At 44.7% G+C, this 22,651-nt stretch overlaps 1 protein-coding gene across 1 annotated transcript; it reads left to right on the top strand.

Moving 5' to 3' along the window:
* Positions 1-231: 231 nt before the first annotated feature.
* Positions 232-21,296, top strand: LOC149358403 (U3 small nucleolar RNA-associated protein 6 homolog). The gene is made up of 21 exons (XM_089570473.1): positions 232-463; positions 3,638-3,722; positions 5,108-5,149; positions 5,230-5,301; positions 5,394-5,462; positions 5,710-5,773; positions 6,487-6,605; positions 6,703-6,735; positions 6,816-6,857; positions 7,792-7,876; positions 8,272-8,353; positions 9,537-9,640; positions 9,776-9,853; positions 10,552-10,628; positions 13,827-13,904; positions 15,290-15,475; positions 15,663-15,740; positions 16,026-16,132; positions 19,762-19,828; positions 19,910-19,982; positions 21,125-21,296. Exons 1-21 carry the CDS (start codon positions 372-374, stop codon positions 21,280-21,282), a joined length of 1,791 nt encoding a protein of 596 aa, XP_089426599.1. The 5' UTR covers positions 232-371; the 3' UTR covers positions 21,283-21,296.
* The last annotated feature ends 1,355 nt before the right edge of the window (positions 21,297-22,651 follow it).

Raw genomic sequence — 22,651 nt, forward strand, 5'->3', positions numbered from 1 at the left:
TCTGTGACAGCCTTATTGTGAACAAGGGCCCCGTATGGGACCCGAAACGTCATTTTTCATCTTTCGACTTGGTCAGTGACCCAATTTTCATTTGTGAATAAATCATAAAAAAAATAGTCAGTAGATCATCATCATCATCAGCGCCGCCACTTCAATGCAATATACGTCACTTCTAGAAGGCGATGCCTATGCTCTATGCTTCATAGTGAGGGCAGTCATTTGTCCTACTATTGCTATAACTAACGTTGGCTATCCTACGCATGTGGGCCATGTGCGTTTGTGCGTTTACGTGTGCCGCGCGCTGTTGTTGTCTTGTCTGATACTTGTGTTACACTATTTGTGTTAATATACAAGACTGACCCAGCCATAAGATGGCAGAACTTGTTCAGAAGAACATCGAAAGCTTCATCCCCGAGTTGGAGCAGATGGAAAGAGTTGGCCTCGCCGATAGAGACGAAGTCAGGTAAGTACGTGAGGTGGTCGTTCTAAGATGCATTGTATTGTAACGTTAACTAGGATTGCTATAACTGGTTTGTGCGCTTGAAACGTAACGACTGTCAACTTGCAGCCAAACGACTGCCGTTGCAACAAGTTGCAATGTTCATAAGCACGCGCTGTGACAAGCACTGCAGAACAGTCTCCCCTCAGTTTTCAGCACGGTGTAAGATTATGTTGGGTGAGCGAACGACAGGGGCAAGTTGACGCACAGCGACGAAGGGATAGCGTGTGTCTCAACGCCGCTGTACGTTCGGGCAACGTAACGGCAACCGTTGAACACATTATCGCTATCTGAACCGCCGTCCGTCCACTGCCGCTGCTGCCCGAGAACACTGGATCTGAACACCAGAACCGAAGTGAAAACCGAAGTGCTAGTGCACCTAATTCGCATTTGGCTTAACTACCCAAATTGACCATCATTCTTTTAGATTATGTGAAATCGTGTGCATATATGGAACCTCCGCAATTTTCCTACACTTCTTAAAGCTACAAGCATGCTACAAGGCAACTCAGATTTGAACTTTTTCTGTCAATAGATGGCAGCGCCTGAGTACCCCCAAAAAGGAGGGAAGTTCTATTCCCCCTCCAGGTGTGTAAACTACACCACGACAAGAAAGTATTCGTTCTTCCGCGTACAAAAAGTAGGGCCCAGAACTTTCTGTAGGTATGCGGCCGAGGCTCCGGGGACCGAAGCACAAAAAAGTTAACCCCTCTCAAGCCATTGAGCAAAGAAGGATGTGGGGGTCAGACAATGGACCATTTCCCAGTAACCCACCAATTTAGCGTTTCCGGTGTGGGTTGCCTAAGCTTCCTTCCGTCTTTTCTGCGAAAATTCTTTTACAATGGTAGGGTGGGATTACGGGTTTCACCTGAGCAGACAGGTGTGGTGGGTAAAAATGGCGGAAGAGAGGCTTGGTGCATTCCGCAGGACGTTACCCGGAAAAGGTTCCATTGTGTTGAGCACCAGTGTAGTCAGTCTCCAAATAAAAGGAAAGAAAGGAGCTCCTAGAACAAGGCCTTATGTCTGGTTTTCTTCCCTTTCCCGCGTAGCCTTCCTTACATAGCTACAGAAGCATGTCCTCGATTGTAGTGACAGCCTGTAGCTTACTTTGCCTAGTCTCGTACGAGCGCCGAACATCCATCTTCCGCTTCTCAGCACCAACAAGGCACCAAGCAAATCAAAGTTGGATGAAACTTAAAAGGACGAGAAGTGTGGTTTGCAAAAGCACCGAGAGCATCCTGTAGCTATGCATGGTGACTGAACGCAAACTTTGGCATTGCATAAGAGAGTTCTTGCTTAGCGCTCTTTACATGAACCAGTAACGTCAAGTTGAGTCGGGCTGAGCGAAGTAAACCCTTGACCCAACTTGACCAACGCGTGTTTACATGAACTCGATTTTAGCTAGTCGAGACCGGTTCATCAGCAGCGACACCAAGCGTCGAGCACCGCATTGCGAGCGAGCAATGGTAGCACACCACCACTGCTTCGGAGGTGCGACGGTGCAAGTGAAAAACAAGTTTGCATTTATCCTCTCCCCTCCATTTTTTCGGCTCGACAGCGTCTACGAGCACATCGGGGCCGGGTGGAGTTGAGTCAACCTACCCCTTGCGGCGGAGTTTACTGGTCCCGACCCCTTGACTCCTGACTGAGCTCGGCGCGTTTATTTGAACCCAGTAACCGGCTTTTGGCCCGTTAACTCGACTCAAGTGTGTTTTGGTGCGAACAATGCCTTACTGTGTGTGCTGCGGGGGGGGGGGTGAGTTGCTTTTGGTTGTGGCCTTGCATCCCGCTACCTTTTCGCACCACAAGCTCGAGAAAAAAAGAAAAGCAGAAATCCTTTCGAAATACAGCCCAAGCATGAAAAAAAAAGGGAAGAAAGAAATCAAGTTCGTCCAGGTTCTAAGAAAAAAGTGTGCGCACGAACACAGACAAGCAAGAAGTTGGTGGTAGAGTGTAGTAGCGACAAAATTTGTCGCCAGGTGGAGCCACGTCGCGCTAACTTTCGGAGCCTGTAAAACGCAAACACCAGGTTCGATATGGATAAAAATTACGGCTTAACAATCAAGAAAGAAAAAGGGAGGAAATGTTGCGGACGAAATTTTGATATTTGGCTTAGTTTTTTCCCGAGATGACATGAAATTTCGACATATCTAAAAGCACCATTTTTCTGGAACTTTGCATCTAATTCGTAAAAAAATCAAACTTAAACAATAAAATCTGCCCACATCATTTCCTCTGTTGATTAAAGAAAATGCTGCCACAAACCTCATGAAAATCGTGCCATGTTTAGAAATGGTATAGCTTCTGAAAGTTCCCATGTATTTCCTATGGACACTGCCACTGGTGAACCCATTTAAGCAGGGTTTGACCTCGAGATTAATGCTTACAGATCACATTTTCGGCTACCAACACAGTTTTCTGTGTGTGTGTGTGTGTCGGCCTGACTTTAGGGTGCAAATACCTCGGTGTTCTTGAGTGTATCCCAGTGGCCTGATGAATGGGAGAAAGGTGTGAGAGGAGACATTCCTCAAGAACTTTTTCTAAGTCTGTCAACTGCTGAATGAATAAGGGTCACACTCAGATGCGCCTGTGAACTCTTAACTAACCTGTTGATGAAACGTGGCTGAAAGTAGTGCTGACAGCAAAAATGAATTGGGACCCACTGGAATGTTTTAGTATATATAGGCAAGTAGGTTCCGAGCCACGGACAAATTTTTAAGATAATGTAGGGTCCAAAACCCTGAGGTGGATATTTTTAGGGGATAGCGTTACACTGTCACATGTACTGCAAAGCCGCTGTTAAAATTCAGATGGTGGTCTCAGCTTTCCACTGGGCTGCAAAACGAGACGCTGTGCTTAAGAGAGCTGAGTGAGCCGTGAAGGATGCTAGTTAAAGGTGCCACCTGCCATGTGCTGCGAAAGCACAGTGTTAGTGCTCCAGAGCTGGTTGCGGTGTTCGCTCACTTAACTGTAGTTTTCAGCACGGTTTTACACTTTTGGGCGCTTCCAGACACACTCCGCTGTCTTGTGAAGTGGGCCCAGTCACAGATCATGCGTTGCAGGCTCATTTGAATGCGACTGTACTTTCCCACGTGTTTGCAGTGGTTCTAATTAAAGTTATAATTGTTGGGCTTTCAGAGAGATCCTGAGACGACGAAAGCGATTTGAGTACCGGCTTCGTCGAAGAAAGAAGTCCAAGGAAGACTACTTGACATACATTCAGGTCTTGATGCACATGATTGATGCTTTTTCGCACATTACCTGGTGTGAAAAACTCGGGAAATTGGAGTCCTTTAGTGCATGCAAGGGCTCACCTTGCTTCAGTCAGCGTGGTTTCCTCACCTTGCATGACGTGACAGTGCACAGTGCTCCAACCATTGGGTTGAATGTGTAGCAAAGGCACACTTATCTTTTAGATGCCAGACATTTACTCAAGCAGTTAGTATTAGGACCCAGAATGGGCAGACAGTGCTGAATTTGGGCATCAAAAAGACAGTAATTGGCACAGTAAATTTTGCATTAATCCAACCAGTTTTTTGTGATAAAAATATCTACAAGCCACATCACTCTGTAGGAAAACAAGGTGTTGACTTCTGTAATGTCTGAAATTTACCAGCTGTATTTGGCAGCCCTTTCCAAGCACTCCATGGGCGCATGAAGGACTATAGCATGTTTAGTCATTGGGCAGTGGCCACCCGGTTTTTTAAGCACTCTGAGACAGTAAGCACATAGCCCATACATACTTAGCCGTATGTTGCTTCTTAGAAAACTGTCGTCATAAAACACAATCACAAGTGCATTGTTTCAAATGCTTGCTGATTAAAGTAAAAATATTGCCTAGCTTAAAGAGCTTGTCAGCATGGGAAGTGCTAGCCAAGCTCTCCCATTATTTTTAGCAGTGTACCTACATATATATATGCACCACAATAAGTTCTGCTGCACTCACTTCGATGTTGCACTTTTATTTTATCGAACTCCTGAATTTCTTACTTTTTCGTCATGTGCCAAATGCAGGGTTACATTATCACTCAGATCAACCTTGCTCTCTTCCTTTATAAATAAACCTCTCTTACACAGCTTAACTAGGCAACCTTTAACCTCATTGTAATAAAAGTAAACTAAAAAAAGAAACAAATCTCCAGTGCTTTTCGTGGTTTTATCGTCTGTTGGCCTCTATCTACCATTATGCAGACGAGTTATGGCCACAAAACTCTGCACAGAAAACTGGCTTGATTCTGGTTTGCATGTGCTGCTGTTGCTCCGTCTCTCTACTCCATTGCACAGGAGAAATCTCAGCATTCATATTGTGCAACTGCATGTTCTTGGCAGAAGGAGAGGGACGAAGTAACCAGCTCGCAGCGCACTTTGCAGTTGAATCCTGGTAACTTGGATTTGGAAGGGGGCTGAGTATTAGTTCTAATTAGTGCGCGAAATTTGTATTGGTGGATGCGTGAGTGAATTCCCGTTCATGGGTGTGTGTTGTTGGTGGGACCAGAACATCAGTTTGAATGAACTGGTTGTTCTAATAACAAAAGTTTGAGTTGAGGTTCCTCTGATATATGTAGCTGATAAATGGACATTCATGTTGCATTTATTTTTATTTTTCAGTATGAGCTCAACCTGTACGAACTACTGCAAAAGCGAAGAGCGGTAAGGGCTGTTGACACATTCGCAGAAAAACTTCTTGTGGTATGCAGTTTGCTTATTTGTCCCACTATTCTTTTCTGCAGAGACTCAGAATCGGCGACAAAAAGCCTGAGATTGACTTCGTAATCACAAAGAGGATCAACAAGCTATTCAAGGCAAGTCTTACCCTTAGCTTTTTTCGTGGTTGCGTAAAAGTAATTGAAAAAGTTGTTTACTAACTTGTGTATTCTTTTTTTTTTCAATGCAGAAAGCTGTCCTCATGTTCAGTGGTGACACCAAGCTCTGGCTCTCGCATATTAGCTTCTGCGTGAAAATGGTGAGTGTTAATGGTTCTTTGCAAAAAAATGAGTGTCTCTGATGAACTTTGTGGTGCGATTTGCATGGTGGCAAATATTGTTCTATCTTGCATGTTTACCATTTTTTGTGCGCTTGAGGCAATAAGTGATCAGTTCATTTCGTGTTTTACCGTTATGGTGTATTGTGGACTTCATTTACTTCAATTTGTTGTTTGATTGTAGCAGTCTTTCATTCCCTATCTTTTTTAACAAAAAAAAAATGCACAGGGATGGAACCATATCGTGGGAACTCTCTACACACGCATGCTGAATCTTCACAGTCACAAGCCGGGTAGGTTTCTACTGTCACTAATTTCAATGCGTCTCCAAACATTTTCTTTTTCAAAGTATGTGTGTGAAGTGCTCTAGATGTATGGTGTCAACTGTGCATGGAGGCACTTTTTTGTTTTTATTTTTTTAGTGCTCAAAAAATGAAAGTCAGTGTCCTTTGTCAATGTTTTGTCATTACTGAAATATTTACTTCATATTACGTAACCTGTTGTCGCCTGTGCTGCAGCCGTGGTGGTGAATTGCTAAAGGGGAAAACTTTTGCTACGCTACGACTTTTGAAAGATGAGAGAATGGAAAAGCTTTGGGAATGGTGTGTCTTTAGTGTTTTAATTGTTATCTGTATTTATTGAGGATTCCTGTCTGTGCGACTCGGCTCTTTACCAGACCTGCATGCTTGTGTACGACCATGTTGTCTGGGTGACGTGATTGATAACTGGCTGAATGTTCTTTCACGCTAATGGCCTCCATGTTGATAAAAAAAAATCCCATGTTCCGATGTTGATGTCAGCCGTGGCAAATGCGTCTCCTCTGTCGTCATATGCCCCTACTTTGCAGGGTCTCCTAATTTAATGGGTGCCTGACTTAGTTTTGTCATAATTCTCTTGACTTAATTTTAGGCACTTTCTTTGTTCGCTAACACAGGCAAGGTAAAGGATAAAAAAAATATAGAAAGAGCTGTGGTCTGAGTGTGCGTATCTTTCTTTGTAATTCCAGAGATGTGGGTAGCTGCTGCAAAGTGGCACATGGAATCTAATGCCTCGCCTGAATTGGCCCGTAAGCTCCTGCAGAGGGGCCTACTATTCAACAACAAGTCTCCTTTGCTTTGGCATGAGGTACGACTCCGTCTGTGTTTTAGTGTGCAGTTTGGGAGGAAGGAGACTTATTTGGGGAGAGGTTGCCCTTACTGAGCTTTCCCTTGTTTCGTTGCAGTACTTCCGCATGGAACTGATTTTCGTTGACAAGGTGGGGCTCCGCTTGCGACAAGTGCTCACGGTCATATTTACTCGAGCGTTCAGGGTACTTATGCGCATGTTCTGTTCTAGGTGAGAAAAAGGAAGGAAGTGCTCGGCATTGGAGAAGAAAAGGTGAGCCCTGTACATGCCCGCACCTTTACTTCGTGCATTGAGCAGCACATGAAATTCTATGCAATGTGCAGTCTTTTAAGGAACGTTCCCAACATATTCAGAACTTGAGATATAAAAGAACTCTACACGGATTGCCACACCTCTTGTCTTCGCAGGTTTGTCAAACTCTGAAAGAAAAAAAAGGGGATGGCTCTTTTTTTTTTTTTTTTTTCATGATTGTTCCCACAGCACCAGTACGGCATTAGAGTGAGAACCAGAAACGTGAAGTGCGAAAGAAAAGAGATTACTGTAATTCCACTATTATATACAACGTAGCAGTATGTGTAGCGTGTGCATCATGCAGTCATATTTGAATGAAGCAGTCCTTCTTCGAGAGAGTTGAGTTCTTGTATGTTTTCGTTTTCAGAGCTTGAAAAAAGAATGCATAAACAAGCACATTCTTTCCCACAATTTATGCTGTGAAGCATCCTAACACATTGCAGAATTTTGATCTCCCTTGTCATGAGATGGGCAGAAATTAGAAGTGATCATTAATGATTAGTATATGTTTAATGCATTATAAAGCATTCTTAATTACAGTAGCCTGCAATAACCCTGTGTTAAGCTTCATCCGTGTGAATGAATAAAATGTTAAAGTATACCTCAGTGTACTGCACATACCCTTCCCCATGTTCAATACTTATTGGTGGCTGTTTTTTTTTCTACGAGCACTTTGTATGTAGCCAATAGCTTTATGGGCACTTGTTCTCTTGTAGCTTTTGCGTTATTAGTGCGGCATAATTGAAGACTTCAGCATTTAGCTTGTGCCCGAAAAGAATTTTGCTTAGGTGTAGAGTGGTTGTTCTTGAAAATGTGCTGCGTTTTGGCTTAAGTAAGCCACTAGTTTTCTACGGTAGAAACGTTACTGACCTTAGATGCTTCTCCTGGTGTGCAGGATGATGACGCAGAAGTTGAAGATGCCGTCCTTGAAGGAAAGATACCTGCGCTCATCTATGATGCAGCTGTCAAGTCAATTCCAGGTATTACTTGGATTGCTGCCTCTTACTGCCAGCCGTGTCATTCACATGGTTGTTTTGTTGGGACCACATTCATAACCTATGGTTTTGAAACTCATGATGACTTGGGGCTACTGCTTGATCTCAGCTTGATAGGAAAGCTTGATTGTTAAGCTCTTAATTTTTAGTGTTGATGTGGCAGCATTTCAGCATTGAATATGATGTATTAGTTACTTGTGCTATAATGAAATGCTTATGCAGGTCATTTCAGTAAAAGATTTGCTTGAAACTTTAGCTGTAGTTTTTCTCTGGAGCAGCTACCATGGTTGATTCCAAGCTAATGCTTTGGATGTGTTAACCATGTTCTCCATTAATAGTATACATTAATTAGTTTTATTTATTTTGCTTGCTTCTCACAGATGTGGACTTTTCCTTGTCTTTCCTGCCCATCTGTGACATTTTCAAGTTTGCCGACCAATTAGCAGAGAGGATACTGGAAGAGTAAGTGCTCACTGGGACCTTTCTTATTCTTCTTGCTAAGAGTCAACTGTTTGTGTGGACGAATGTACACAAAGTTGAACTGCCCTTAAACTGAATAGCATTCATCTGTGGTTACATGGTCCTCTTAGTGAAACTCTTTTTCACCCTCTCGATCACATGATCACACCATGTATACGCCATTTAGAAGCAAAAGTTTTCTTGTATTTGATGTGTCCAAATTTTAAACATTCTTTTCATGCTTTGTTTCATTGAAATGCAATTTCTGTGCAAGACTAGTGCTTTGCGTGCATCACAGCTTCAATTGCACATAATCAAGACAATTGAGTAAAGGCACTTTTGAAGCCAGGACAGCAATCATTCATGCAATCTGATGACGCACAACGCTGGGAAATGTCACTGGTTAGGCTGTTTTGCAAGGTGCATGAACTGTCATTGACTTGCCACAGTAGCAAAGTGGTTGAGGCGGCTTGGCTGCTGAACCCGAGGACATGGATTCAATTCTGGCCACTGCAGTTGCATTTAAATGGAGGCAAAACACAAGATGTCTCTGTCCTGGTGGATGTCAGCACACTTTAAAAAGCCCCAGGTGATCGAAATCAATCTGGAGCCTTCCACTACAGCGTCCCTCACGGCACACACGTTGCTTTGGGATGCTGAAACCCCATACTGTACCACGCCATCAAATGTCATCTTTTCAGTTGATCCATTCTACTGGGCCATCGGCACTGGTTGAACTTTCATTTAGACCTCTATGACACCATTTAATTAAGTGCTGTTCCGTTCAGCTCTTGATCAGCCAAACTGATCAAGAGTCTGTGCATTCTGTGCATGCTGAAAGACAAAAGCCACTAAGCTTTGCAAATTCTAGATAGCAGTGTAGCAGTGTACAATTTTTAAACATGCCATATTCGGCTACCGTGTTTCCTGAGTGTTACATTATTTTTAAAATTATTTTTTTTTTTTCAAAAACGTAGCAGGGGGCTCAACTTTCTGATAATACTGATTCCCATCAGTATACAGCAGGTGTTGACTCAGCAAGTGTTGTAATCTCTTCTGAGGTTTATGCATCGAAAGTTTGTTGCTTATATGGTTGATGAATTCAGAGTGGATTGCCACCTTGTAAAAAGCAGGTAGCTAACCTTGCTGTTAAGTGACTTTGTCTGGTAACATTGTCATTCTTCAGCATACAGACTCGTCATCCTAATAAGGAACAAGTTTGGGACGTTGTGGCAAGAAGGCTGCTTGCTTCCCACAACAAGAAAGTAGCGCTCCCTGGTGAAGAAAATGGCAAGTTTTTCATCATAAATTTCGCAAATAACGATATAATTTTCATGTTTCTCTTTTTTTTTTTTGCATCTGTTGACAACTGTATACTCAGTGGAGTGAGTCAGTTTGTATAACAGCTGCATGTGTTTCTTTCAGTTGCTGAATTCAGTTCCAAGAAAGGTGTTGCGGCTGCTCGGGCTGTTTATGAGCAGGCTCTAGAAAGGCTTCCAACCGGTTAGTAGTTATTTTCAGTTTATATCCATTGCTTGAAGCCTTCATGATTGCTGTGCACGTTTAGTGAGGGGCAGAGAGCAAACTTTGGCCAGCGGCATGCTACGGGAAATGAGCGGACAAATTTTTATTCTTTCTTTGCGAGGTGACATTTTATAGAGGAGCATCTCGTGCTGTAATGTAAGCTAATGCTCTCCATTAGAGCACCACATAATGACAAATGAACAAACAGAGGCAGCCAAAGGGCTTCTATTGTGAAGTGAGCATTGTGGCTGGTAGTATTGAAATAAGGGTGGAGTTGTCTGGGCTGATGACTTGCTTTTGCAGTTTGCTACAGTTGAAGTCCAGCTCCTCGTGATGAAATATGGTGACACTTATGTGTGCAATGCAAGTTGTGAGAAAGGCGTTCCTAACGCATGCAAATGATGTCATGATGTGCTGTGCTTACCACGATGCTGTCATGATGTGCTGTGCTTACCACGATGCTGTCATGATTGCGTGATTTTTTTGGTAACCATGTGGCAGTTAAGCAAGCTGGCCTTAAAGTTCTCGTTGGTTTACAATGTATGCATTGCATGTTGAAGACTGTGCACTTTTTCTTTTGCAGTAAACCACACACTCTTGTGGTTAATTTGTCTGCCTTCTCTTATGCCCTCTCTCATTTGTGTTTTTTCACTGAAGCAGATTCTTTTCTGTTGCAGAGACGATGTGGAAGCTATACATTCAATTCAGTCTCGAGCTATTGGAAAAGTCAAACAGTGAAAAACAAGCAGCTAAGGTATTGGATTTCTTTTGTCTTCTGACCAAGCAGTTATTATCACTGCTGTTCTGATGCCAGTGCAATCAGCTCTCGTTAGACCCTCTGAGGTTGCTTAGTGTCAGTGACATTCACCTGTGAGCCCAAGGTCGCCAGATTGAATCCAGGCTGCTGCTACTGCATTCTACGGGACCGAGATATGAAATTCCCAGGCACTGTGTGGTGCTAGTGTGCGTTAAAGAGTAGGGGTGTGCGAATATTCGATAATTTCGAATATTCGATCGAATAGCACGGTATTCGATATTCGCTTCGAACCGAATTCTCGGTATTCGAAATTTCGAAGTATTCGTCTCGCGCGAATAGTGTTTCTGGGGCGCTTGCCCGCTTGCTTTATGTGGTTTCAGTTCCGAGTATTGCCGCATAGATGGCTTTTTTTTATCGCGCTTTCAACGCTCGGCGGTCAGTCAATACACGAATCACAACCAGGTCGGGGTGCGAACCCAGCTACAAACGAAATAAAGGTGAGGGCGACGCGCTCTTGCGGAAGATCCTGCGTTCTGGCCTTCTCCGAGCCTCCGCACTAAGGCTGCCATAAACCGCGTCGCTGCCACCGTGTGGAGGCAGACGCAAAGAAGGAAGAGCACAGCCATCAGTCGTCTAAGCTTCAAAACAAGAAACCTCAGTTTATTGCTGTTGTTGTTGCGACTGAGCAAGGATGAAAAGGAAAGTGTACAGGCCTGCCGACTGGCTCTAGCCGAGCCACCACCGCTGCCACGTGCAGATAGAGGAGAGTTCAAAGATAAGAGAAAAGAAAGAAAAACGAAAAAAGACGCGCCTCACACAACGCAACAACCGCGTCCGCTGCGGCGGACGCTGGCTGGAAGATCAGATAAGCACCGAAGCCGCGCCCGCTCCACCGCCTCTCGATTTTTTTTCCCGTTAGAGTTGCGGAAAAGATTACCAGATAGGACAGATGAGAAGATAAACACGCAGCCCTACCGCGCTATCGCTTCACCCAGTCAGGAGACGATTCATGCGTATGGAACATGAGCGACCGTTCTCGGCAGCTGTCAAGCAAGCCATCATATTACCGGCGGAGGCGCGAAAAATTCAGCGGCAGCGCGGGGACTCGATGTCGCCGAAGTGTATACTTACGTCAATGGGAAGGGCGCCTTTAGCGTGTGATAACGCTAAGCTTATTGTGCACCCGTGGAGGATTACTGCCGTTAACGCTCGGCATCTACGACTGGTGTCTTTTCTTGCTATTCTGACTGATTGCGCGTTGATGGGAACGGAACGCCGCCGTAATCAGGGGATTGAGCCATCTTCGGTGGTGTGCAGAACTCCGTCGCCGAAACTCGGGCACTCCGATACGTTGGAGGCTGAGAGCATTCTTAATGGAAGCGCGATGCTGAGTGCTGCTCGGAAGTACTACCGGGGACAATTTTGCCAGGACACGCGAGCGGTGCGAATGACGTTTCGCTTGCGGCGCGAGTTTTGTTCAGCCGTTTCCATTCTTGCTCGAGGGAATGCAAGTCTGGGAATGTAAAAGTTGTTCTTCCAGTATAAGTTGCCAGTAAAAATTGTTCTTCACTCTAGGTGTTAAAATTTTGAAGTGTGGTTTTAAATAAAGCCTCAGTGCAGTGTGTAATGGCATCGTGTGTTGGGAAAATAAATGGTTTTGGAAATGCCTACTGTCACTCAGCCTCTTTTTAGTGCCAGAAGTACTATTCGAACTATTCGCTTCGAAATTATTCGAACAAAATCGCTATTCGCTTCGAATTCGCTTCGAATCAAAAAACCATTATTCGCACACCCCTATTAAAGAGCTCCAGGGGTTCGAAAATTGTCTGCAACCCTGCACTGTGGTGTCTCTCAAAGCCCACGTGCAGTTTTAGGTTGTTAAACCCCACACATCATACAATACCTTGTCATTTGCTGCAGTCATTTGTTGGTTGATAAGTCTATGTGGGGACTGCAAAAAAGTCTGAGTTATTGTGCAATCTAAAATTAAAATTAGGAAAAGCTTGGTTATTCTTGTACTTGCCTAATTGGCAGGAAGGTTGTTGGTGCTTTTCTGTATTCTCTTCCACCATTATATATTGTTGCAGGAATTTGGCTATCTGTGGGTGGCACTGGATGCCATGTCACTAACGTCAACTAGTAGATTGAAGTATGACTCATACTAGCTTCTTTGTTCAGTGGCTGCTTCACAGCCAGTGCGTCAGTTACTGTTATGTTAGCTTACTGGTGCAGAGACTCATCAGTTTGGTTCATTCTCAGAATCTGTGCCTCTTTACCAGGCACTCATGAAGCAGATGTGTTCAGTCTGCGTCACCCTTCTGTAGAGCGCATGAGTGTGCACCAAGCAGCAAAAACAAATTAGAAAGCAGTCCAGGTTTCCCGACAAATTGCTCGCGTCCACCTTGATTACAGATCTGTGTAGTTCTGCACAAGCATTGCCTCTAAAATCTAGATGTGACAAGGTGTCTGCATTTGTGAAGGAACGTGTGCTGCTCTAGTCGACTGCTGTTTCACTAATTGCTTGAGGATAACTTAGTTGGCCAAAGATGCTGCTCTATTGTTAGGCTTAACAGGGGAAAGCATTTTATTTGTTCGCAAAAACCTAGCGCTAAAAAATGGTGACGATGGCTTGCAAGTACTGTAATGAGAGCAGAATATGAAAGTATTATTATTATTATTAGTATTATTAGTGTCCCAGTGAAACTTGTTTACTGCATGCAATGCGATAATTGGCTTGAAGCCCAAGCCACAGATATTTGTTTACTAAATCTGTGAGTTGTTTTCTGACAGCCTGTAAAACCAAGTTGCATAGAGTCCCGTGGATTGGGATGTTTCAGTTTGAATTGCGATTGTGTTCTTGCGTCCTTCATGATATTGTTCACAGCGCAACAAGAACGGGAAAAACGAAAGACGATGGAGTGACACAAACAAGCGCTGACTATCAACTAGTTTTTATTGCTCATGAATACCAATCATGAATCATCATGAATCATGAATACCAATATCATGAATACTTACCAACTCGCCCAGATTTCTGCTTTGCTTGCGTCCTTACTTTGTGCAGTGATGACTAGCCATCCTGCGACCATGTGCTGAGGTACTGAGTTATTTGGATGGGACCAGTATTTTGGTGTTTTGTGACATAATGGCCAATGATGGGAACCATTCACATCCCTTGCCACATAATTCTTTCAGAGGCTGCGTCAAGTGCTCTCCCTGATGGAGAGGGCCTCTAGTGAAGAGCTGCTGACGTTTGACCACCATCAAGAATGGGTAAGCACACATTCTGTTACTGGTCATGAAACTATTGGTGTCTTCGGCTGACGGCACTCGTGGAGTTTTCTACGCACTCGTGCGGTGCCGCACGTTCGGCTGGATGCCACTCGTGCAGTGCCGTACATTTGGGTGGGACGAGCACGACACGCGTGCGCGCCACCGCGCCACCGCGGAGACCGACGGTGGAGCGCGGTGCAATCCCGTCGTGCAGCGCGCGCTAGCAGACGACGCTGTTCGCGCTCGTTGGTTGACGCAGCATCGACGAAGAGGAAAAACGGACAAAGCATTACAAGTGGGCACATTTTAAAGAAATGTTGAATATTATAGCGGCCACAATGCATTTATTCGCGCTGCAATCACGCAGCCACCGGCCGGCGAGCCATGTGCCTTCCGTTGTGAGGAAATTAAAGGTTTGTCAATATTTTTTGTCTTGCAAGTTCTGCCTTAGCTCTTGCAGCGAACGGCATATGCTGTTCATCCGGCATGCCCGCACTTTATAACATCGTACTTTTTGCCAACGTATGCACAGTTTAAAGGATATCAAAAAAGCGACAATGTGAGGCGCTTCGTGGATTGAGAACCACCTGCTGATATTTTCGGAAGTTACTCGAGCTGAAGCTCTAAAGGCGTATGCATCGAAACTGGCAAGCATAACGCCTTGGTGTGGTGTCTTACAAACCTGCGCCCCCATAATTAATCGCAGTATCTCTCGAGCAGGCTCGTGGGTCACGCGTTTTCCGCCAATTCTATCAACGCCTGTTACAAGCGCGCTACTGCACTGTTCTGAAGAGGCTGTTGCTAATTATACAAACTGTTGACTGCGCTCGTTGGCGTCGGCCGCTCGAAGGAATAGCCTCTGAGATCTTCGAGGGTCTCGGAGGCCTCAGTTAACAGACGGCAGAAATAGCAACGGCACTCTGCGAGTGTTTCGCACGTTCAGCTGATGTGCAAGAAGACGTGCCACTCGTGTAGTATTTGACGTCACTTCCTGCGCACCGGCACGGAGGCAGTACGTGTCAGCCGAAGACACCATATGTCTCTGGATCTAAATTCTGCTTTCTTTTTACCGTCTGCTTGGGATAGTGTTTCTCTGGTTATCCTTGACTGCAAATATACTTGTTGCTGGGGCTAAATCACTTGTGAAGGTGTGTACATTTCCACTGTTCTCATCACTGGAAGGCCTGCAAGTTTTTTGCCATTGGGGATGTGCTGAGGGTAGTGTGAAGTTTGCTTCCTGTCAGTTGCACATAGCAAAAACCTTTGTGTGGAGTGGTTGGCATGTAATGTTCGCATTTTTCTGCCCTTTTTTTTTCTATTACAAGAAGTTGGAATGGTTTGCCTTCTGCTTGGGTTGCTTTACGTCTTGTCACAACTTTGGGCAGGTCAAGTTGCTCCAGAGCTGCAATGTGGAGAAGGACACCTTGGCCTGTGCACGGGCGGCTGTGAAGAGGTGGCCGAGCTCGACTGAAGCTTGGCTTCTGCTATTGGAGCTGCTTATTGTAACAACGCACGGGACAGAAGATGTTCTGAAGACTTTTGAGGAGGCTCTTGGTGCCATCCCCAAACAGGTGAACAAACCAGTTCAGTTGTTTGGGGTATGAAGCGGTCTCTGTGCTGGCAGAGTCTGTTTCAGAACCCTATTGCCCTAGAAAAAGACAAGAAAAAAATTTTTGTTCATGACATTGAGTGGATCCTTTCTTTTGAGTGATGGTTTGCTTGATAATTTATTCTCTCATGTTCATGCACTTTGTGCAGGAGTCGTTACCCATCTGGAAGCGGGCTTTGGAGTGGATGTCTTCAGCATGCCCGGAGAACACAATACCCTTCCTTGAGGTAGCCACTGCAAATTGTTATTGCACTGATAATTGCAGGGCACACAGGCTGCTTTTCCAGTGCTCAAAATGATATAAGTAGCCGACTGGTGTTTCGGGCTCCCACAATTTGGACCTGCGCAGTATTTCGGAACCTTCAAATTTCACTCCCCAGTTTAAAAAAAAAAAAGTGCGGCCCTTACATATTTGTGTAGACTAGGCTGACTGCTTTTCTCTGGGTTTCTTTTTTTGTGGCGTACACTCATAATGAATGCCTGAAAAGTGTTATGTGCAATGTAAATTGCAGAAGGCCCTGTTCTACCCACCCACTGTGTGCGTATACGTCAAGGAGAAGCTCTTGGAGTGCTACTATTTATATCATGGCTACAAGGCAGCTCGGAAGTTCTATAAAAGGTTTGAAGTTTTCCTTGATGTATATACCGTATTTACTCGCATAATAGGCGCACTCGCGTAATTGGCGCACCCCTAGTTCGGGCGCGAAAAATCAGATTTTTTTTATTTCCGCGCATAAAAGGCACACCCCGAACTTGGCACTGTGATCAATACTGTATTTACACGATTGCAAGCCGACACCTCGCCACCCCCCGCTCCCCAATCTTTATTTTAACAAAGTTTTTGCTGAACTGACTACTAGTCCTCACTAGTGCTGCTGCGGACCCACAGCACGTACAACGACATCGCGTAGAACAGCCGCACACAGTTTCAGGGATGCTCACTTTAAACGTCTGTTTGGAAAGCTTCATCTCCAGCCGGAAACGTTCCCGACTTAGGCCCACGAAAACCTCGGCGCATGGAGTCGCGTACGAAAATTTAGGGACGCCGCAGTCGCAACTGCCCCATTTCTCGGCCGCGTCGTATTTTCCGACCTGCCGCACGCTAGCCGTGTTTGAGAGCAAACTCCCAGCCATGTAGCTGTTAAGGTGCTTGGCCGTCGAGCTAAAACAGCAACGCTCCGTGGCAAAGCCATAAACCACGATGAACTATCACGCTACCGCAGATTCCGGCACTCGACAGCAACAAAAAAACAAAAAAAAAGAGCTGGAGATGCTGATGGCGATATGGATAGCGAAAGCTCGCGGCGGAGGAAAACGTTGATGATGATGATAAGCTCTACCTCGGGCGCCCTCCATGGGTGGCGTCTGGAAGCTCCTGTGCGCGTGTGTGGCCTCCACGATCAAGCGCCCGTTGCGCGCAGCCGGAGCCGATCGCAGAGGCCTCAGTGCGTGCATTCCGAAGGCTATTCCCGCGTGGGTCGTGGAAAGTTTCGGTGCGGCCCTTACACGGATCTTTTTTTTTTTTAATATTTTCTTCGGGAAAACGGGGTGCGGCCCGTACATGAGTGCGTTTACGCGTTGTGTTCAATTTTGAGAGTCGAAAAATTTCCGGAAATTTTACCCCGCGTAATAGGCGCACCCCGAACTTTGAGCCGGATTTTCTGGAAAAAAAGTGCACCTATTATGCGAGTAAATACGGTAATAATGAGTCTTATTATGCACCCTTAGCATTTTTGGTGATTTATAACTGGCCTGTATGGTCAAACCAGATTATAACGAACCCGGGTATGGTGAACTGTACTTTGATGATAAAACAGCTTCGGGTGTTTGATATAGTAAACGTGAAATATACTCCACATTGGATATATCAAACTCTGAGCTCTTTCAACCAATCAGCATTCACGTGTGCCTGCGCTACCTTCTGGCAGCTGCGTGCAACTGTGCCTGGTTGCGCCTCTCCCGAGGATCGATTGTGCTCTCTTTGAACTGCGTGCCTTCACATTGCTTTGCACTGCAGTGCTCCTGTTCTGCTGCTGCCACCTATGTACAGTCTATAACTAATTTCTCGGACTCTCTAATTACCGCGAAAATGACCGAAAAATCGGGCAGTCCGGAAAATCAAATTTCACCAAAAAAAATCACGAACTTATTACCAATATGCTGGAGGAAGCAGCCAGTTGTATTGCACACATTCTAAAGCTCCTCGTGACTATATTTCGCCACGCGATATTTGCACGGAAGAAGGGTGGCGACCACTTTCACGAGCTCGGCCTGGCTGTGCTGCCCTCAACATGTCGCTGATGAACGCACAGGTTGGGACTAAGTCTAAACGGGAAAGCGAACACGCTGCTGCGGGAACTGCGCTGCGCCCGCAGTACGATGGGCCCGGAACGAGAGCGCGAAGATGGCGAAACGATAAGAACCGAGAAACGGCCGAAGCAAGCGCTCTTTCAGCATTGGCCTTTGCCATTAGGCCTAGCGGCTAGAGCCAAAATCGGCATCGTATCCGGTGATATGCACTCTGCGGTGGCTTGCGTATATTGAGATGTCTTGCCTGTCATCGAAACACAAGTTGTTTACTATTTTACAATAGAACAGTCGGGTTTCGGTGCATTTTGCCGCGGGTACGCTGACCTTGCTCTTAAATGTGCCACTGTTTCCTCCCGTGCTTGCCGTCTCCATGAGGCCGTACGCTTCCCACGCGCTTCGCTGCTACCTCTTTTTGTATTTGGGACGAAAGACTTGGTACAGATGAGTTCCGTGAACTCAGACTACGGTTCAAGTTCATGCGGCGGGAGACATTCAAAAACAGTACGAATTCAAAACCACGCGGGCGCAATGTGCCGACTTACACAGAATTTCAGCATCGCAAGTTAAGAGGCTCCCTTTAATCTTGAATTTTGTTTTGTTTGATCAAGTTTTCTATCTTTCCTGCAGTTTGAATTAATGATGTTCCACTGTACACATTACCTATATGGCGGCTTGGGTATTGGTGGCGAGTGCGAACGAGGTCCGGTGCGTCTGAAATTTCAGGCGCTCTTATACACTGGCTGTATGGGCCTTGTCACGGTGCTGCGAAAAAGTCCGAATAATCAAGCATGTCCGAAAAATCAGGCGTCCGAATTTTCGGTCGTCGACTGTACTTTGCGCTTCAGGGAAAAGGAGGAACTGTCCAGAACTGCCGCCAGTAGACTGGAGTAACAAAAGGTTGCTTGCAAAGGCTATGTGACATGGCAGCTGCAAAAATGTGAAAGACAAGTCGGCTGTTAGCAAGAATGCATGAGAATGATTGAGCGATGACTTCCATCGCATCCATAAGCCAGCGTTTTCACTCGACTGTTCAGTTCAGTCTCGTGTATAACAAACTTTACACTGAAATGTGTTCTAAGAGGTTTCAGTTATGCTGAACTACTTGATCTGTTGAACAAGTTCTGATGCATCGTGCGTTTCATTACAACTGGGTTTGACTGTACAGCAAGACATTTGGCTGATGTGTTTACGCCCAACCAGCGATTCTAATGGCTTCTGTTTAGAATGGCATTTTGTTATGCTAGCAAATGTACATAATTTTTTTTTTTCATTACAGTAATTGGTGTTGGGTCCGATAACTTGGGTGTCCAGTCTTCTGTGGTTGACAGTGAAAAAGACTTCACTGTGTAGTTAACAAAGTCGGATCTTTTAACGTTGCAGCTGCACATATCAAGGATTGTTATGGCAAAGTTGCCATGATGCGATGCATAATGCTTATACTGCTGGTCACGGGTTTGATTAGAGCTGTGTTGGGTGCACCTTTATGTGAGAAAAAAGGTAAAATGCCCATTTTTCAAAAGTGCAGTGCATGTTAATGAATACTAGGTGGCTCAAGTTATACTCTTAAGCCTTCCACTATGGCATACACTCTAAGCCGAGGTGTGACTAACACTTAAGTACTACTTTTTTATTTATTTACTCTTTTTATCTCATTTGCCACCGTAAATGATTACTTAAGATTTCTATATTGTTTATTGCAGTGCCATATTGCATTCTGGTGGAGCTGCTTTCAGTTAAGCTTGTAGTGGTTTTGTGGCACCATTTGCTATGGCATTTGTCAGTGTACAAACGTTTAAGTTCTGCTGATGCCTCATGTAGTGCATGCGCAACTGTACTGTGCTGTGTCGAGATGCTGGAACTAGGCGCATATTTCTCGTAATCGAACTCGTGTGTTGTTAGCTATGCTGCTTCACCTCAGTACTGTTTTTCACTTCCCAGAATGCTGCACCTCAAGCCTCTGTCACTCGGCTTTTTCCAGCACATAATTGACATCGAGAACGCCAGTGTGAGTTTTATGCCTCTCCTCATATAGATTCGTTGCACTTGTGCTTTTTAGCTAATGGTATGCTTGACTCTGTTCATTCAGGCTTCACCAGACGCAGAGAAATTGAGGACCTACTTTGAGCATGCAACAACAGAGTTTGGTGAAACAAATGTTGGTAAGTTTGAGCGCCAGGCACACTGGATGCACTAGCACTTTGCTGTATTACAGTTTCTGCTGCTTTTAGAGCAAAAGGCATAGGCTTGTTCATTTCACAAGCTACTATATGCAGACATACTACTACCAGAGTGGATCTTCAGAAACTGGCACACACACATATACGTACATTATCATATCAACTCTGAAATCCACTGCAGAACAAAAGCACTTCTCACTGAAATTTGTCTTTGTTGAGCTGAATTACAAGGGATAATTGTGGCCTGGTGTAAAGCTGGAAAAGGCTGTGGAAGCTTTATATTGATACATGCATTCGAAGAAGAGACAGAAGTAGCGCATGCGCTAGAAGAGGAAGAAGTTAGTTGGCTCTCTCGCGCGCGCTTGAACCACTAGGGGACCGCCGCAGGTTTTTCGTCTCTGCGCGGGTGTTCTTTTTGGCGTTGCACGCTACAATATCATAAAATTGGCTTCAGACATGGATACCGCCCCTCATTATTTCCGCCCTTGATACACGTGGCAAATGACTGATGGAAATAGTTTAGGAAACAATATATTTATAACCAGCCATTTCTCTATTGATTGAGTGTATATAAAAGTGGCAATAAATGAAGGCTATCACGTATTTGTTAACTTCCTTCATTTCTGTATTTCTAAGGAGCAGATTGCCTTTGTTATAAACAAAAACAGTTCTTTGTCTGTTGTGTTCTCAGCTGTTTTCGTGCTAAACTTTCTGGTTGTAAGGGTGCATTCTTGTCCGTTATTGTTCATACCAAGTTTGGCAGTGTTGCTTGGTCATTTGGATTCATGTCTTATGCATCTTTCACAAGAAAAGCAAAAAGTACTCATTGCAAGCTATGCGGAGGCTCACATTTTATGCAGCAAGGGTCACATGTCTCCCATGTATCGATTAAATCCATTTGTTGCACTGTTTACTTGAGCTGGAGAAGAGTGTTAAAACAACTTCGCATGCTTTTGGAATGTGACTGTGAAGAAAGAAGGCAGTATGCTTAACAATAATAATAATAGTAATAGTAATTATTTACCCTGGAGGGTCGAGGTATATTAGAAATAAATCCATGCTTACTGACAGTAATTTAGTTTTAGTTGTCTCATTGGCAAATTTCTATGTCTGTGACCTTGCAGATCTGTGGATGAAGTATGTTCTGTTTGAATTGAAACACCCGCAAGGAAAACCGGAGCAAGCTGGCGTTCTGTACCACCGGGCTGTGAAGACTCTGCAAGATGACCTCACAGACCAGTTCATTTCATCATATTCCTTGGTGGACCCTAGTAAAATCTAACTGGGCCTTCAGCAGATCTTGTTGGTGTAAATTTTTACTGTTTTTAAATGAACAAATGCTTACCGTTTTACAAACCGTTTTACCATTTTACAAATGCTTACTGTTTTTAAATGGACAAATGCTATACAGGACACAGTACATAGGGTTTAATGGCTGCAAATCTCATCATCATCATCAGCCTGACTATGCCCACTGTAGGGCAAAGGCCTCTCCCATGTCTCTTCAATTAACCCTGTCCTGCGCCAGCCGCGGCCACCATATTCTCGCAAATTTCTTAATCTCATCTGCCCACCTAATTTTCTGCCGCCCCCTGCTACGTTTGCCTTCTTTTGGAATCCACTCCGTTACCCTTAAGGACCAGCGGTTATCTTGCCTTCGCTTTACATGCCCTGCTCAAGCCCACTTCTTCCTCTTGATTTCAACTAGGATATCATCAACACGTGTTTGTTCTCTCACCCACTCCGCCGCTTCCGATCTCTTAACGTTACACCTATCATTTTTCTTTCCATAGCTCGCTGCGTTGTCCTTAACTTAAGCTGAACCCTCTTTGTTAGCCTCCACGTTTCTGCCCCATAGGTGAGTACCGGTAAGATACACCTGTTGTATACTTTTCTCTTGAGGGATATTGGTAAACTGCCATTCATGATCTGAGATGACCTGCCATATGCGCTCCACCCCATTCTTATTCTTCTAGTTATTTCCCTCTCATGATCTCGATCAGCTGTCACTACCTGCCCTAAATAGACATATTCTCCTACTACTTCCAGCACCTGGCTACCAACTGCGAACTGCTGTTCCCTTGCTAGGCTGTTGAACATTAGTACTTTGGTTTTCTGCATGTTACTTTTTAGCCCCACCGTTCTGCTCTGCCTGTCCAATTCATTGATCATGCTTTGCAGTTCATGTCCTGAGTGACTTAGCAAGGCAATGTCATCAGCGAATCGCAAATTACTTAGGTATTCTCCATTAACTGTTATCCCCAACTGTTCCCATTTCAGGCCCCGGAATACCTCCTGCAAACAGGCAGTGAATAGCATAGGCGAGATCGTGTCTCCCTACCTGACACCTTTCCTTATTGGAATTTTATTGCTGACTTTATGGAGAACTATGGTAGCTGTGCAATCGTTATAAATATCTTCCAATATTTTCACATCACACTCTTCTACACCCTGACTCCGCAATGCCTGCATGACTGCTGAGGTTTCTACTGAGTCGACTGCTTTCTCGTAATCAATGAACGCTATATATAGGGGCTGGTTATATTCTGCGCATTTCTCTATCACCTGATTGATTGCGTGAATATGGTCCATTGTCGAGTATCCTTTACGAAAGCCTGCCTGGTCATTTGCTTGATTGAAGTCTAAGGTTG

Source organism: Amblyomma mixtum, chromosome 2 (genome assembly GCF_055824585.1).
Source record: "Amblyomma mixtum isolate Tamu chromosome 2, ASM5582458v1, whole genome shotgun sequence".
NCBI classification, from domain to species: Eukaryota; Metazoa; Arthropoda; class Arachnida; order Ixodida; family Ixodidae; genus Amblyomma; species Amblyomma mixtum.